The sequence below is a fragment of the Heloderma suspectum genome, chromosome 9 (assembly GCF_057233095.1).
Source record: "Heloderma suspectum isolate Gila_16-S chromosome 9, 16-S_ref, whole genome shotgun sequence".
NCBI lineage: Eukaryota > Metazoa > Chordata > Lepidosauria > Squamata > Helodermatidae > Heloderma > Heloderma suspectum.
The window spans coordinates 2,403,504-2,418,885 of NC_139466.1; the positions used below are offsets into that span (position 1 = coordinate 2,403,504).

General features: G+C 53.7%; 1 protein-coding gene across 2 annotated transcripts in view; it reads right to left on the reverse strand.

Moving 5' to 3' along the window:
* Nucleotides 1–622: 622 nt before the first annotated feature.
* NLGN3 (neuroligin 3) overlaps nt 623–15,382 on the reverse strand; it is a 33,237-nt gene continuing 18,477 nt past the window's right edge. For both annotated transcript variants that reach the window (XM_084813300.1, XM_084813299.1), the window contains 2 exons: nt 4,584–5,373; nt 623–3,435 (listed from right to left, as the gene is read on the reverse strand). In XM_084813300.1, coding sequence (XP_084669426.1) covers nt 2,586–3,435; nt 4,584–5,373 — 1,640 coding nt within the window. In that variant the 3' untranslated portion in view covers nt 623–2,585. The remainder of the gene's footprint in view (nt 3,436–4,583; nt 5,374–15,382) is intronic.

The following is a 15,382-nucleotide window of genomic DNA, read 5'->3' on the forward strand; positions in this document are numbered from 1 at the left end:
CTTTGCATTATTTTAGGGCAGGGCTGCCGTTGGCACTGGAGTCAGGTGTCTCTGGCCTCAAAGCTGCCCCCAGGACTTGAGGCATTTGGTTCGGAGGGTGTTAAATTTGCCATATCCCCCACCACCCCAAACAAGCCCTTGCCGGATCGGACTCATTTCCCAGCCCTCGTGGTGATGCTTCCAGGAAAGGAGCTGCCTCTGGCCCTTTTGCTGGATGTGGGGGAAATGCATGGGGTGGTTGCTAAGCAACTGCAGGGTGCAGCGCATGGCCTAGTCCCTGAACTTGAGCAGGAGGACCTTCTCTGCGTCAGGGTGCTTTGCCACCCTCTCGCTGGACTGTGGTGCTTCTCTGCTTCGTCAAGAGCATCTCCGCAGAGGGGAAAACAGGGCTGCCCTCCTTCCCATCCAAGGCACAGGGCATGCCATCCTCTTCCAGGCTCCCCTGGGGTGGAGGCAATTCCAGGGAGCCAGCCTTGCTCCCCACCCCCAGGAATCCCAGACAGGCCCTGGCGTGTTGCGCCGCCGCCACTTCGGATGCCCAGGTGACCCAGTCCTCCTCCCACCACTAGTCCACCCACGCCCACAGCCCAAGAAGCATACAGGACAGAGAACGGCTAAAAATACCCCTTCCAGTTTATTTGGAACTCTTTCCGCTGCTCAGGTGATTGACAGGGCCACTTAAATACATTCTCAGCCAGAACCACCCCTCTTCACCTCCTGCGTCCGCCTGCCCGCCCCACCCCCACCCCAGCTAGGAACCTGTCCTCTTCAAGAGGTGCTGTGGTGGGGCAAGGAGGGGGGCACGGCCTGTCCCAGCCGTCAGAAGCTCCGTCTACCCACTGAGGCTGGGGCAAACGCTTCAAGGCCTCCAAGCAAGCTGGATGGCGTCGCTCTGCCTCTGCCTCTACTTGGGGTCGCCTCTCCGCCCTTGCGGCCACCACCCCTTTGCGCTCCTGTTCCTGCTCCCCCAGCCCCAAACTGCCACACACACACCCCCACAAGCGGAACTGTGCGCGCTGGATCCTCTGGTAGCGCTCCTGCCTACTCTTAGTCCTTTGCAGCCCCTGCAAAGCAGGCCTGATTCCTGTCCATGCAGGGCTGTGCCACCTTCACCATGAGACCCTGTTTCCTGAACCCCTTTCCGCCCCCCCACCCCTGAACCTGACCCCCACAACTACAAAGCCTGATGCTCCAACCTTGAGCTGCCCACACTCCACTGCCTCTCTCAGCCAACAGGTGTTGCCACCATGCTGCTGACCCCCCCCCCCATTCAATAACTACCCTGGATGTCTGGATTTTGGCTCTGATGGCCAGTTGTGCGTGAACTGAGCCCCCCTTCTCTCCATGGGTTCCAAGCCCCGTTGCCTTTACGGTGTGCTACCCCCACAATTCCCGTCTGCACAGCCTGCCATTGGCCACCCGTGTACACAGAAGAGACATTGCTGCGTGAGGCAAGACGGGAAAAGGGGTGGCCATGTGGCAGAGGCAGCCAGGGTAGGTTGTTGGCTGGCAGGTGGAAGAGGGCAGGGTTGAGGAACTGCAGGGGGGGGGGAGACTTGGCCAGGCTGCAAGAGGGTTGACGTACAGGAGGCTTGGCACAGCAGGTGGTAGAGGGGGAGTGGGGCACACTGGCCAGAGCAACAGGAATGGTAGCCGAGGGAGAAGGAGCCCGATCATCTTCGGGCATCTGTGGAGCACAGGTTGGTTGGTTGGGTGACACATACAGATACGAATGGCAGCGGAAGGGCATATAAAAAATACAAAAGGAGCTTGTGGGCTGCTCTGTGCCGCTGCCCGCCCCGAGGGATGTCTGCTGGTTTCTCCGTTTGGCACAGGTCAGTACTGGAGGGGCCACAGCGCGGGTGCGGCGCATGCGCGCACGTGTGTGTGTGGTGTCTAACTGGCTTTATCAAGAACACTTAGTTTAAAATCTTTACAAAGGACAAAACACGGTGCCTCCGTTAGTGTTTAAAGAACTAAAGATCTGCTTAAAAAATGTCTTTTGAAAAGAAAGAGACAGACAGGACAGTTTCTCCGTGACATGAGGAGTGTGAGGTGGGGCGGAGACTCCAGACAGCATCAGTTGGGCCCAGCACCAAGCCCAGGCAATCCAGGGTCTGGGGCGTAGGGCGCCCTGTACCAGACATGCCCCTGCCTGGTGCTCCCCAGGCATGGTGCCGGCAGGACCAAGCACTGCCTCAACATGGCCACTCAGGCCCTGCAAGAGCCTTTTTTCCATGGCACTTTGATTGGTAAATCTCTAGCAGTAGGGAGGGAGAGTCAGGCAGACTCTGTCCCGAGGGGCCCCGTTCCGGTCCCTCCGGCAGGGTCAAGTGGCTCTGGGAGGCACCAGGATGCCTCCCCCGTGGGTGTCGCTCCCCCGCTGTGCAGAGTCCGACGCGGGAGCAGCACAGTTCTGGCCACCTCTGCCAGGATATGCGCCACTCGGCCAAGATGGGTCCTGCAGCCTGCGCTGCTGGGCACAAGGAAAGCCAACGCTCTCAGGCCCAACGCACCCCGAGAGCGAGCCGCACCAGGTCCGGTGAGGGTGGAGCGTGTGCGTGGGAGTGCGGGCGCTTGGGCAGCTATACCCGGGTGGTGGAGTGTGAGTGGGGGAGGCCCGTGCTGCTGAAGCTGGCCGCAAAGGTGTTGTAGGGGTGGAGGGCCTGCAGCCCCACCAGGGAGTTGGGGATCATGGTGATGGTGTTGGGCGTCATGAGGGGGATGTCATCTGGCGAGCGGCGCAGCGTGAGCGTGTAGTCGGGTGAGGCGGTGAGGCGGAGGGCGTCGTGGGCCGGCACGGCCTCACAGTCTCCGTGGCGGCTCTGGTTGGCCTGCAGCGAGGGCATCCCCTCCTCAGGCGTGTGGCCAATGTCGTTGGTGGCAGCGGCCCGCTGGGGGCTGGGCTGGCGATGCGTGTCCTGCCGGCGCTTGTCCTTGCGGTAGTACAGGGCAGCGAAGGCGAGAACGTTGAGGAAGAGCAACGAGGCGCCCACAGCAATGGTGACGCTCAGCTCCGTGGAGTAGTCCCGGGGGTTCTCGACCAGCAGCGTGCCCGCCCCATCCTGCTCTGGGTTCCACTTCTCCTGGGAGCCCTCGCTGGTGTAGGCGGTGGAGATGGCTGGCCGCTTGGTGCTCCAGGCCTTGCCGTTGGGCCGGCGTGTGATGTGCGAGTTCTGGGTGGTGTCGGGTGGCGGCACCTTGGTGGTGGTGGACGTGTAATGGAACATGTCGTGCAGGTTGTACAGGTGTGGGACCAGATGCTTCCAAAACGCAACCTTGGTGGCGCGGTAGTGGTCACGCACCCGGGGCTTGAGGCCAATGTGCAGGTAGAGCTGGTCACGAGGATTGTACTTGGACCAGGCTACCTCTTCAAAGCGGTTGGCCTTGGTGTGGATGAATTTGGTGTCCTGGGGCACTGGCTTGTTGGGGTCCCTGAGAGAGAAAGGGGAAGGGAGGGCGGGGGGAAGGGAGGGCGGGAGGGAGGGAGAGAGAGAACACAGTCAGCAGCATCTCACAACTTGTACTCAGTCAACCTGGCCCTCTAGAGAGAACAAAGTCGGTGTTGAGGGTAATCTGATCCCGGAGGCCTCAGAAACACAAGTGTGCACACTGAATCTATCCAGGCTAACCAAGACAGAAACCAGACATACCGAGCTCTTTAAAAACAACACACACACAAAGTTGTGCATATGGCTAATATGAATGACAAGCCCTGGAAACATGGCTCTTAAATTTGAGTGCTCTAGACTGGAGGGCAGAGAGGAGGCTTTTCTTGGGCACAGGCCCATGATGCAGTCCTGCTATTGACCCACGAGCTCAGCATTGTCCACTCTGACTGACAGCAGCAACTCTCCAGGCTTTTGGGCACAGAGGGGACTTTCTCGGCACCTGCCATCTGATATGATTTTTTTAACTGGAGACACTGGTGGTTGAGGAAGGGCCATGACTCAGTGGCAGAGCATCTCCGACATCTTCAGGTAGGGCAGGGAAAACTCCTGCCTGAAACCCTGGAGAGTTGCTGCAGCTGCTGCTGCTGGTCAGTGTTGACAATATCGGGCTGGATGAACCAAGGGTTTGACTCAGTAGAAGGCAGCTTCCTCTTTTGTCAGGGGAAGGGCCATGGCTCAGTGGCGGAGCCCCTGCTTGGCACGCAGAAGGTCCCAGGTTCAATCCCCAGCATCTCCAGATAGGGCTGTGAAAGACTCTTGCCTGAGGCCCTGGAGAGCAGCTCCTGGTCAGTGTCAACGATACTGGGCTGGATGGCCCAAGGCTCTGACTCAATCTAAGGCAGATTCCTGTGTTCCTGTGTTGGTCCTGGGACCACTGGCATGCAGAGCAGGTGGGCTGAGCTATGGCCTCCCCCTCCTCCTGCACTGTGCCCTGAAAGCGGCCCATCCTTGTAATGCACAGCTCCGGACAGCACAGCAGGAGCCAGGCACAGCTTGTGCATGACACAGTCTCGCCCCTACTCCACTCCTGTCCCCACCCTTAGCTCGGGTGCTGAGTGGCAGGGGCAGCAGGCAGATGTCACCCTCCCCAGCCACACAGACTCAGCAGAAGCAGCCCGGGAAAAAACCTACCCCGTCTTGGCAAAGTTCGTCCAGTAGGTCATGACCACGGCGCTCAGCATGACATCATTCTTGGAGAAGTTGCAGGGAAAGAGGTCGGTGGGGCCAATCATGGGAATCCCAAAGACATAAGGCACCTCGTCCCCGTGGGCAGCGTCGGACCACGGCGGCTTCATGAGGCTCTGGCAGTGGTGGTAAAAGGCGTAGAAGTACGTCGGGGAGCCGTACCGCGCATGCAGGTCGGCCGTCACGACAGATGGCTCCACCCACTGGTGGTCGGTGAAGAGCGCCACCAGTGTCTTGCGCCGTGTCTCGGGGTTGTCCCGGTCAGCCCAGTCTGTGTACATGAACTTGATGGTCTCACGCAGTGTGTCTTTACCCTCGGGGTAGCCGTACAGGTTGTCCACAAAGTTGGAGACAGAATAATCGAAATCGCTGCCCGAGACGCCGTCCTCTGGGTCCACGACCCCCTCCACGAACTTGAGCCCCTCGCCCTGGTTGACGCCCAGCATGATGTCGTAGTTGAGGAATTCGCCCTGCTCCATCAGGATCTCCGGGTCGTCTGGGATGACGTCTCCGTCGATCACCGGCCCAAAGGCCACGTGGTAGCGCGCAGGTTGGATGTCCTGCTCCACCAGCTCCTTGGCACTCTTCTGTCGCAGGCAGTCCACCATGTCCACAGTGTCCAGCACGTTGCAGCCCACTCTGTCAGCCAGCAAGCTGGTGTACTTCACCGGCTGATAGTTGACGGCCCAGCTGGACAGCGCAGAGCCGCTTTGGATGATGGCCCTCTGGAAAAGGCCTGTAGGGGGAGAGACAAGCCGGGGCAGGAATGAGCCTGGGCTGAACCGAGCGAGTCCTGCCCTAGGCAGAGGGCGCCCCCCAGACAGCCCTGTGTCCTCTAGACAGGCTGGGCTTCACTTGGCTGGCAGGGATCCCGGGGGTTGTGGTCCAACACATCTGGAGGGCACAAGGCCGGAGGAGGCTGCCCTTAGAGGTCCCTCCCCCTCGTTGCCCATGATGTGGCAGCCATCAGCACCTGTGAGGTACTGGTACTGGAGCTGCGCAACAGCAGGTGCGTGCAAGCGTGCGTGCGTGCCTGCAGACCTTTCCCCATCCCAGACTGTTTCTCTGCAGCAGCTCTGCCTTCTGTCACTTGGATCCGGGGGAAAACAGGGCCAGGCAGGGCAGGAGGCGGTGGAGGCGGTCCCCAGGAGCAGAAGCGCCCCCTTCTTCTTTGTTCCAGGCCCGGCCGCAGGGCAGGGCATTCTGGCACCATGGCATTCACAGGAGCAGCAACGGCTCAGCAAGGCCGTGTGCTATTCCCACCCAGGCCGCCTATGACCCTGAGTGCTGCGGTAGGGTGGGGGGTGTTGGCACCGCCCCAGCTTTTCTGCCCTGCCCCTCCCCTCCCCTCGCATGCAGGGCTGCTAGAGGCTGGCAGTGCGGGGGTTAAGCCTGTGCCATTTAACCCTGTGTATCCCACCGCGAGCGGCTGTCACTTCCTGCCCAGCTGGGCCCCGCTCTGTGCCAATGCGGGCACAGAGAGCAGCACACTCCCCCGTGGCACAAAGGGGCCTTTCTGCTGGAGGGAACACAAGAGGCCGGGGACGCAGGGCCTAGAAAGCGGGCCCACAAAGGCCCTGGGGCTGGCAGGGGAATACTGGGCTGGGCGCCAAGGCCCCTTCCAGGCGGCTTGTCCTTGGAATACAAAAAGGGTCCAGGAAACGCAGCCTCCGCAGCTGAGCCAGGAGGAAGGGGGCACAGGGCAGTGTTCCCTCAGCGTCAGGAGCCTGGTTCATCCCACACAGTGGATCAGGGCCGGCCTTGCTCCCCAGACCAGGGGGAGAAGCAGCCTTGCTGCAGACCTAGGGGGAGGGGGCATATTTATAATTGCTCTCTCCCTGCAAAAAACTCAGCCAGCTGCATACCTCGCTGGCGTCACTCCTTGCCTGTTGCCTGCCGTCCTCTCACCGTCATGGTGACAAGTGTTGTGAGGAAACTCTGCCATGAGGCCCCTTTCAGGATGCCCACTGAATCTCTGAGGGAAGGGGTGAACCAGCCAATTTCAGTGTGGTTGTCCACACCCGGGTCCAGCATGCCTCATCCAGACTGGTGTAGGGCAGCAGCAGCAAGGAGACTGAGCTACATACCAGGAATGCCCCTAATCCAAATGTTGCCTGAGTGTCAGACAAACCACTCGCCCCCTTGGCCTCAGCTCTCCCTTCCCACCCCCCACTGTGTAATACAGGGGTAATGATCATCCTGACCTACCTTACAGGACTATTGTGCATTGAGACAATGCCCATCAGGTGCTTTGAATGCTCAGAATGAAAGTGCTGTATAAACACTTGGTATTTTATGGCGCCTCACTTGCCCTCTCTGCCTTGGCCTTGCCCTGCTCTGCCCGGCCCCTGTGCCCTTGAATTGGCTCACTGAATAGAGCTGGCTTCCACCGTTCTCCTGGTTTGTGACCCCATCTAGCCCCTGGTGAAGATGCCCTGCTTGGCCTTCCTGCCAAAGAGGCCCCCACGTCACTTACTCTGCTCAGTGCCAGTCCCCTGGGGGCTGACCCTGCAAAGACTCACCCCTGTCCTGCAGGAATCTGGCAGGAGGACAGCCCCCCAGCCCCCGTCACTTGGAACACCACAGCCAGGGGGTAGACATACAAAACTGCCCTGCCATGGCTGGGAAGCCACGCAGGGCAAGAAAACAGGCCCCTCCGTCCGCTCCTTTTGCTGACCACTTGGGCACAATCATAGCTACTGTATGAGATGACATTTTTTTTAAACAGCCGGTTAAGATATTGGGCAGACCATGGACACTGGCAGAGGCCTCTGCCTTTATCTACCTCCACCTAGACAGGACATACAGACCTGGGATCAGAACTCCAAAGACCCTTTTTCTTCAGGTTGTGGCTGCAGCACTGCGGGACGGTTGTTGCTTTTAAAAGGCCCTTTCTCCTTGTGGGCCCAGTCTAAATCTCAGCACCTCAGGCTGCTAGTAGCTGCATAGGAGGGGTAGAAACATATAAAATGCTCCCTGTTCCTTGGTGTTCCCAGCCAGCCCTGATCGTTCACTGTGACTCATTGCAGGCCTTTGCCTTGCTGGATGTGGTCCTGACAGCTTTGTGCTTTCTGTGCGTCCACCTCCTTAGTCACACGTACCGCTTCGCTTTTCCTGTAAGCTTGCCTTTTAAAGGTCCAGGCTGTTAAAAGTCTCCTCGTGCAGCAGCCCCCTCGCTTCCAGATTGTCCTCTGCATCAGAACGCCACACGGGAGTGTCCTTGGCATTGTCCTTTTGAAGAACAATCACTGTCCTCTCCCCATTCCCCCTACTTCTCTGTCCCAGGGACTAATTCCTCAGTGTGGTGAAACCTGCTCTGCAGCTCAACATCCTAACACCGATCCCCAGGAGACACACTGGCAGTCGGTAGGTGGTAAACATTCTCCTTACCGCTTGGTAAAGTGACCCAGCTACCCCAGAGCGAGAGAGCCTGCCCCAGGGTTGTTTGACTGCCTGGGTATGCTCTGTGCACCGTGCCATGCCATCCTGCCAAATGGCAAGGACACGCAACAGCGTGCTGGCAGACATGGTGCAACGACCACCTGTGTCCATATGTTTGCTCACCACTAAACTTCGTTGTTCTTTTAGCTCTTTATATAGTTATGTGAAGATTCTCTGGTCTGTTTTATTTGGCTTCACTGGGCACAGAGCTAATTAGCTTTTCTACATGAGGCTGTTAATCTACTGTATCTAATTTTGGTTTCGTGGCAGAACGGAGATCTGAGAGCTACACGAAGAGTGTTGCCTTTCCTGTTTTTCTTCTACATCACCTCTAGGTGGCACTGTGGTATAGTAAAATAGCACAAATACACAAGAGGAAAAAACATTTTCTTTTGCTTTCAAAATAATACCACATTTTTCCTGCTTTAAAAAGACTCACTGGAAGTGCTCTTTAAAAACAGAAGCAAAACTGGAGGGTCACGATGTCATCTAAAGAACCCGTAAACAACCATGAGTAGAGAATGATGATCGCACAGTAGATGCCACGTAGAAAGGCTCAGTGTGGCCCATGGGGCTACCTCACCTGGCAGGGCTTTTTGTATTATAGAAACCTGGCTGGATGAAGCTGGGGCAGAGGGGATGTAATCTTTCTCAGCTCTGCCCTCCAGGGTTCTCTGTCCAGCAGCAAGCAAGACCTGGGGGGTGGGGAGGTGGAGTGGCAGTGGTCTATCGGGATTCGATCCCCCTCACCAGGTGCCCTATCCCGCAGTCTGCTGGGTTCGAGTGTATGTATTTGAAGGTGGGTGCCCGGGACAGAATAGGGATTCTGTTGGTGTACTGTCCACCCCGCTGCTCAACAGTCTCCCTTCCTGAGCTAGCCGGGGTAGTCTCGGGGTTGGAGTTGGAGACCCCTCGGCTTGTTGTGCTGGGGGATTTCAACATCCATGCTGAGGCTGTCCTGTTGGGAGCGGCTCAGGACGTCATGTCCACCATGACAACCATGGGTCTGTCCCAGAAGGTATCTAGCCCCACCTATGCAGCTGGGCACACTCTGGACCTCATTTCCTGTGCTGGATGTGGTGATAGTGATCTGAGAGTGGAGGAACTCTCTATAGTTCCGTTGTCATGGACAGATCACTACCTGGTGGGGTTTAGACTTGCTGGCACTCGGAACCTCTGCAGGGGTGGAGGGCCGATTAAGATGGTCCGCCCCAGGAGGCTGATGGATCCGAATGGTTCCTGACGGCTCTTGGGGATTTTTCTGTTGCCTTGGCAGGTGATTCTGTCAAAGCCCTGGCCGATCTCTGGAATGGAGAAATGACCAGGGCCGTGGACACAATCACTCCTGAGCGTCCTCGCTCACGAAGTGGAGCTGCACCAGCACCCTGGTTTTCTAGGGAGCTGGCAGTGATGAAACGAGTGAGAAGACGACTAGAGCGACGTTGGCAGAAAACTCGGAATGAATCCAATCAAACATGAGCTGGAGCCTATTTGAAGGCCTACTCTGTGGCAATACGGGCAGCAAAGAAAATATGTTTTTCTGCCACTATTGTGTCTGCAAAGAGCTGTCCAGCGGAGCTGTTTCGAGTGGTTAGGGGTCTTTTACACACCAGCCCGCAAAAGGATAATTTAAACCTCTTGACAGCCTGCTGTGAACACTTTGCTCAGCACGTTGCAGACAAAATCGCTCAGATTCGCTCTGACTTGGATGCATAGTTGCTACAGACCCAGAGGATGTAACTTTGGCCCCTGCTTGTCCAGTGTTGTTGGATACTTTTCAATTTGTACAGCCTGAGGATGTGGACAGGATCCTGGGAGAGGTGAGGGCCACCACGTGTGTTCTAGATCCTTGCCCTTCCTGGCTCATAAAAGCAGCCAGAGGTGGACTGGCCGAGTGGGTAAGGGGAGTGGTTAATGCCTCCCTTAGGCAAGGCAGAGTTCCAGCCTGCTTGAAGGAGGCGCCTTTGTTAAAAAAGCCCTCCCTGAACCCCACCATATTGGATAATTATCAGCCAGTCTCCAATATTCCATTTCTGGGCAAGATATTGGAGCATGTGGTAGCCTTCCAACTCTAGGGATTCCTGGATGAGACAGATTAGCTAGATCCATTTCAATCTGGCTTCAGACCCAGTTATGGGACAGAAACAGCTTTGGTCGCCTTGATGGATGACCTACGCTGGGAACTAGACAGGGGGAGTGTGTCCCTGTTGGTTCTGCTGGACATCTCAGCAGCTTTCGATACCATCAACCATGGTATCCTTCTGGGCCGCCGCACTGGGATGGGACTTGGAGGCACTGTTTTGCAGTGGCTCCATTCCTTCTTGGAGGGGCGGACCCAGAAGGTGGTGCTGGGGGACTCCTGTTCGACTCCCTGGCCATTGGTCTGTGGAGTCCCTCAGGGTTCTGTTTTGTCCCCGCTGCTATTTAACATATACATGAAATCACTGGGGGAGGTTGTCCAGAGTTTTGGGGTTCGGTGTCACCAGTACGCTGATGACACCCAACTCTACTTTTCCTTTCCATCTAATTCCAAGGAAGCTGTTGGGGTGCTGAACTGGTGTCTGGCCGCAGTAATGGACTGGATGAGGGCAAACAAATTGAAGCTTAATCCAGACAAGACAGAGGTGCTCCTGGTCAGTCGAAAGGTAGATCGGGAATGGGGATACAGCTTGTGCTAGATGGGGTTACACTCCCCCTGAAGACACTGGGTCGCAGCTTGGATGTACTTCTGGATTCAGCCCTGAGCCTGGATGGCCAGGAGTGCATTTGCACAGTTAAAGCGAGTATGCCAGCTGCGCCCATTCCTTGAGATGTCTGACTTGGCCACAGGGACACATGCCTTAGTTACATCCCGTTTGGATTACTGTAATGCACTCTACGTGGGGCTGCCTCAGAAGAGTGTTCGAAAACTTCAGCTGGTTCAAACAACTGCTGCCAGACTTGTTCAAAAAGAACAGGCGGAACAGAAAGGGAGGTGGGGTTGCACTGTATGTGAAAAATACGTATCTCTGTCTAAACATGCATAGGATTGCACCCTAAGATACTTTATCATGTTGTCAGATGGACAATTATATCTGTGTTATACCTGTATCCCACATTTCTTCTGTGGAACTCAAGGCACCATACATGGGGCTCCCAGACCATCTCCCATTCAGATACTGACCAGACCCAGACCAAGCAGTTGAAGGATATAACTTGTTCAAAAAGAACAGGAGGAACAGAAAGGGAGGTGGAGTTGCACTGTATGTGAAAAATACATATCTCTGCACAGAAATACAGGAGGAGGAGCTTGGTAGCCCCATCGAGAGCATCTGGATCAAAATAAATGGAGCAAAGAATAAAAGGAACCTGGTGGTTGGAGTCTACTACCGGCCACCCAATCAAGGAGAAGACGAGGATGAAACTTTTGAAAAGCAAATAGCCAATGTTTCAAGGAAGCAATGGGGCCTTCAATTTCCCTGATATTTGTCGGGAGACAAATTCTGCAAAACATGGCCCCTCCAGGAAATTGTGTGGCGGATAACTTCCTTCTACAGAAAGTAGAGGAAGGAACTAGACGATCTGCTATCCTTGACTTGATCCTAACCAACAGAGATGACTTAGTGGTTAAAGTAGCAGTTACAGGAACTCTGGGGGAAAGCGACCATGTTGTACTTGAGTTCTTGGTTCTAAGGAAAGCAAAAGTCGAGTGTGGTCAAACGCGTAGCCTGGATTTTAATAAGCTGATTTTAATAAACTCAGAACAATGATCAGTAAGGTCCCATGGCAAGCGACTCTAACGAGAAAAGGAGTCCAAGATGGGTGGGAGCTTTTAAAAAAGGAAATTCTCAAGGCACAATTACAAACAATTCCAAGAAGAAGAAAAGGTGGAAGACAACAGAAGAAGCCAATGTGGCTTCACAAAAAGCTTAGGGATGACCTGAAAACAAAAAAGGACACATATAGGAAGTGGAAAGGAGGCTAAGCAACAAAGGAAGAGTGCAGGAAGGTAGCACAGAATTGCAGGGATGGCGTCAGGAAGGTTAAAGCTGAGAACGAGCTGAGGTTAGCGGGGGATGCTAAAAGCAACAAACAGGCTTTCTTCAGCTACGTGCATCGTAAAAGACAGAGGAAAGAAATGGTGGTTCAGCTATTAAGGATAGCAAAATGATAGCAGAGGACAAAGAAAAGGCAGAGGTGCTCAATTCCTACTTTGTCTCAGTCTTTTCCCAAAAGGGGGTCTATGACCCCCCTGGCAAAGGTGAAATACAGGCTGAAGGAGCAGGATTGCAGCTTGAGATCAATAGGCATATGGTCAAAGAACACCTAATTACTTTGAATGAGTTCAAATCTCCAGGGCCAGATGAACTGCATCCTAGAGTAACAAAGGAACTGGCAGAAGAACTCTTCGAACCGCTGTCTATTATCTTTGAGCAATCGTGGAGGACGGGGAAAGTGCCAGATGACTGGAGGAGGGCTAATGTTGTCCCTATCTTCAAAAAGTATAAAAAGGAGGAACCTGGGAACTACAGACCAGTCAGTCTGACAGCCATCCCTGGGAAAATTCTGCAGCAGATGATAAAGCAATCCATCTGCAAGCACCTTGAAAACAATGCAGTGATGACTCGAAGCCAACATGGATTTGTCAAGAACAAATCCTGCCAGATGAATCTGATCTCATTTTTTGATCAAGTAACCTCCTTTGTGGACTGTGGGAATGCTGTGGACATCATATACCTCAACTTCAGAAAAGCTTTAGACAAAGTGCCCCATGATATCCTGATGAGCAAATTAGCTCAAAGTGGGCTAGGTGAAACAACGCTCCGGTGGATCCACAGTTGGCTACAGAATCGGACTCAAAGAGTGCTTATCAATGGGATCTTCTCAAACTGGGGAGAGGTAACAAACGGGGTTCTGCTGGGCTCAGTCCTGGGCTCAGTGCTCTTCAACATTTGTATTAATGACTTGGAGGAGGAGGTGCAGGGAATGCTGATCAAATTTGCAGATGACACCAAATTGGGCGGGATAGCTAATACTTTGGAAGACAGAAACAAAATTCAAAGTGATCTGGATAGACTGGAGCGCTGGGCAGAAAATAACAGAATGACATTTAATAGGGATAAATGCCAAGTCCTGCACCTAGGAAAAAGAAACCCAAGGCAGAGTTACAAGATGGGGGATACGTGGATCAACAACACTAAAAGTGAGAAAGATCTTGGAATTGTTGTCGATCACAAGCTGAATATGAGCCAACAATGTGATGTGGCTGCAAAGAAGGCAAGTGCTATTTTGGGCTGCATTAACAGAAGCATAGCTTCCAAAGCCCGGGAAGTACTAGTTCCCCTCTACTCAGCACTGGTTAGGCCTCATCTGGAATACTGTGTCCAGTTCTGGGCACCACATTTTAAGAAGGAGGCAGACAAGCTGGAGAGGGTTCAGAGGAGGGCAACAAAGATGATCAGGGGACTGGAAATAAAGCCCTACGAAGAGAGACTGAAAGAACTAGGCATGTTTAGCCTTGAAAAGAGAAGACCGAGGGGGGATATGATACTGCTCTTCAAGTCCTTGAAAGGTTGTCACAGAGAGGAAGGCCAGGATCTCTTCTCGATCATCCCAGAGTGCAGGACACGGAATAATGGGCTCAAGTGACAGGAAGCCAGATTCCTGCTGAACATCAGGAGAAACGTCCTGACTGTTAGAGCAATAAGACAATGGAACCAATTACCTAGGGAGGTGGTGGGCTCTCCCATACTGGAGGCATTCAAGATGAAGCTGGACTGCCATCTGTCAGGGATGTTCTGACTTGGATTCCTGCATTGAGCAGGGGGTTGGACTTGATGGCCTTGAAGGCCCCTTCCAACCCTACTATTCTATGATTCTATGACATACAATTCCCCTGTTAAAACAGCTTCACTGGCTCCCAGTTTGTTTCCGGGCACAATTCAAAGTGCTGGTCATGTCCTATAAAGCCCTATACGGCTCGGGTCCAGGTTATCTGAAAGACTGTATTCTCCCCTATGAGCCTACTCGTGCCTTGAGATCTTCAGAGGAAGCCCTTCTCGCCGTCCCGCCACCATCACAGGCATGCCTGGTGGGAATGCGGGAGAGGGCCTTTGCAGTGGCTGCCCTAAGGCTCTGGAACTCCCTTCCCAGGGAGGCGAGAGTGGCACCCTCCTTGGTATGCTTTTGTAGGCATGTAAAAACTTATTTGTTCCAGCAGGCCTTTGGGGATAACTAGTCCGGACCTGTGAAAATGTGATGGATGGATACTACTTTTCTTGTTGTCTTTTAATGTTTTGATATTTTTACAATTTTAATATTGATGATTTAATTATATTTTAACTTTTGTACACTTGTATTTATATTTTTATTTATAGGTTTTAATTGTATAAGTTTTAATGTTGTAAAGCTGCCTTGAGTCCCAGTATTGGGGAAAAGGCAAGATATAAATTATTAGTAGTAGTAGTAGTAGTATTAGTATTATTATTGGCAGCATCCCAGCTCTGGAACTTCTCTTCCGGTAGAGATGTGGCTGCCCCCCATGCGGTTGTCATTTAGGCACCAGCTAAAGGCCTATTTATTTGTGCAGGCCTTTAGGAGTATAGGAAAGTGCTCTATTTTTTCTTTGAATGATTGTGTTGATGGTTGTATTGTATTTTATTATATATTTGTGATTTTAGAATCATGATTGTTTATGGGGTGTACTATGTTTTACATAGGCTGTTAGCCACCCTAACCTCTTTGTAAAGAAGGGGAGGGGGACAGAAATCAAATCAAACAAACAAACAATTCTTTGCCCTTCTAGGATAATGGCCAAGGGGACTGCTTTCATAGGGGCAATGCCAAACATGGACGTTTCTCTTCTGTATGTACAGCAGTAGGGAAAAGCATCCCAGCTCTGCTGCCTATCTCCCACCCCCAGGGAGACCCCCATGCCATTAGCAAATCCTCCATTAGCATCCTCATGTCTGAGCCTGTTCTCCTCCCTGGCCAGCTCAGAAGCCTGTCTATTTCCCCAGTCCCTGGGGCCTGCTGCAGTTCTGCATATTCCTGCCAGCTTCATTTGCTAGCACACGACGGTGGCTCTGTCTCTAGCTCGAGCTACAAGGGCTCTTTTATAGGCTGCACAACAGCAGCAAGAGAAGCAGCAGAAATCCCCCGAGTGAATGTTTGCTGGTTAAAAAGCATCTCGGGGATGGCGCTGGGGCCAGGCCTCCACTCTGCAGGCAGGAATCCCATTGGCGTCTCATGCATTAGGGCAACGGAGGAGGGAGCCAATGTGGTCCTGGATGGGCTTCACAATGGCTCTCGGCCTTTTCCAGCAT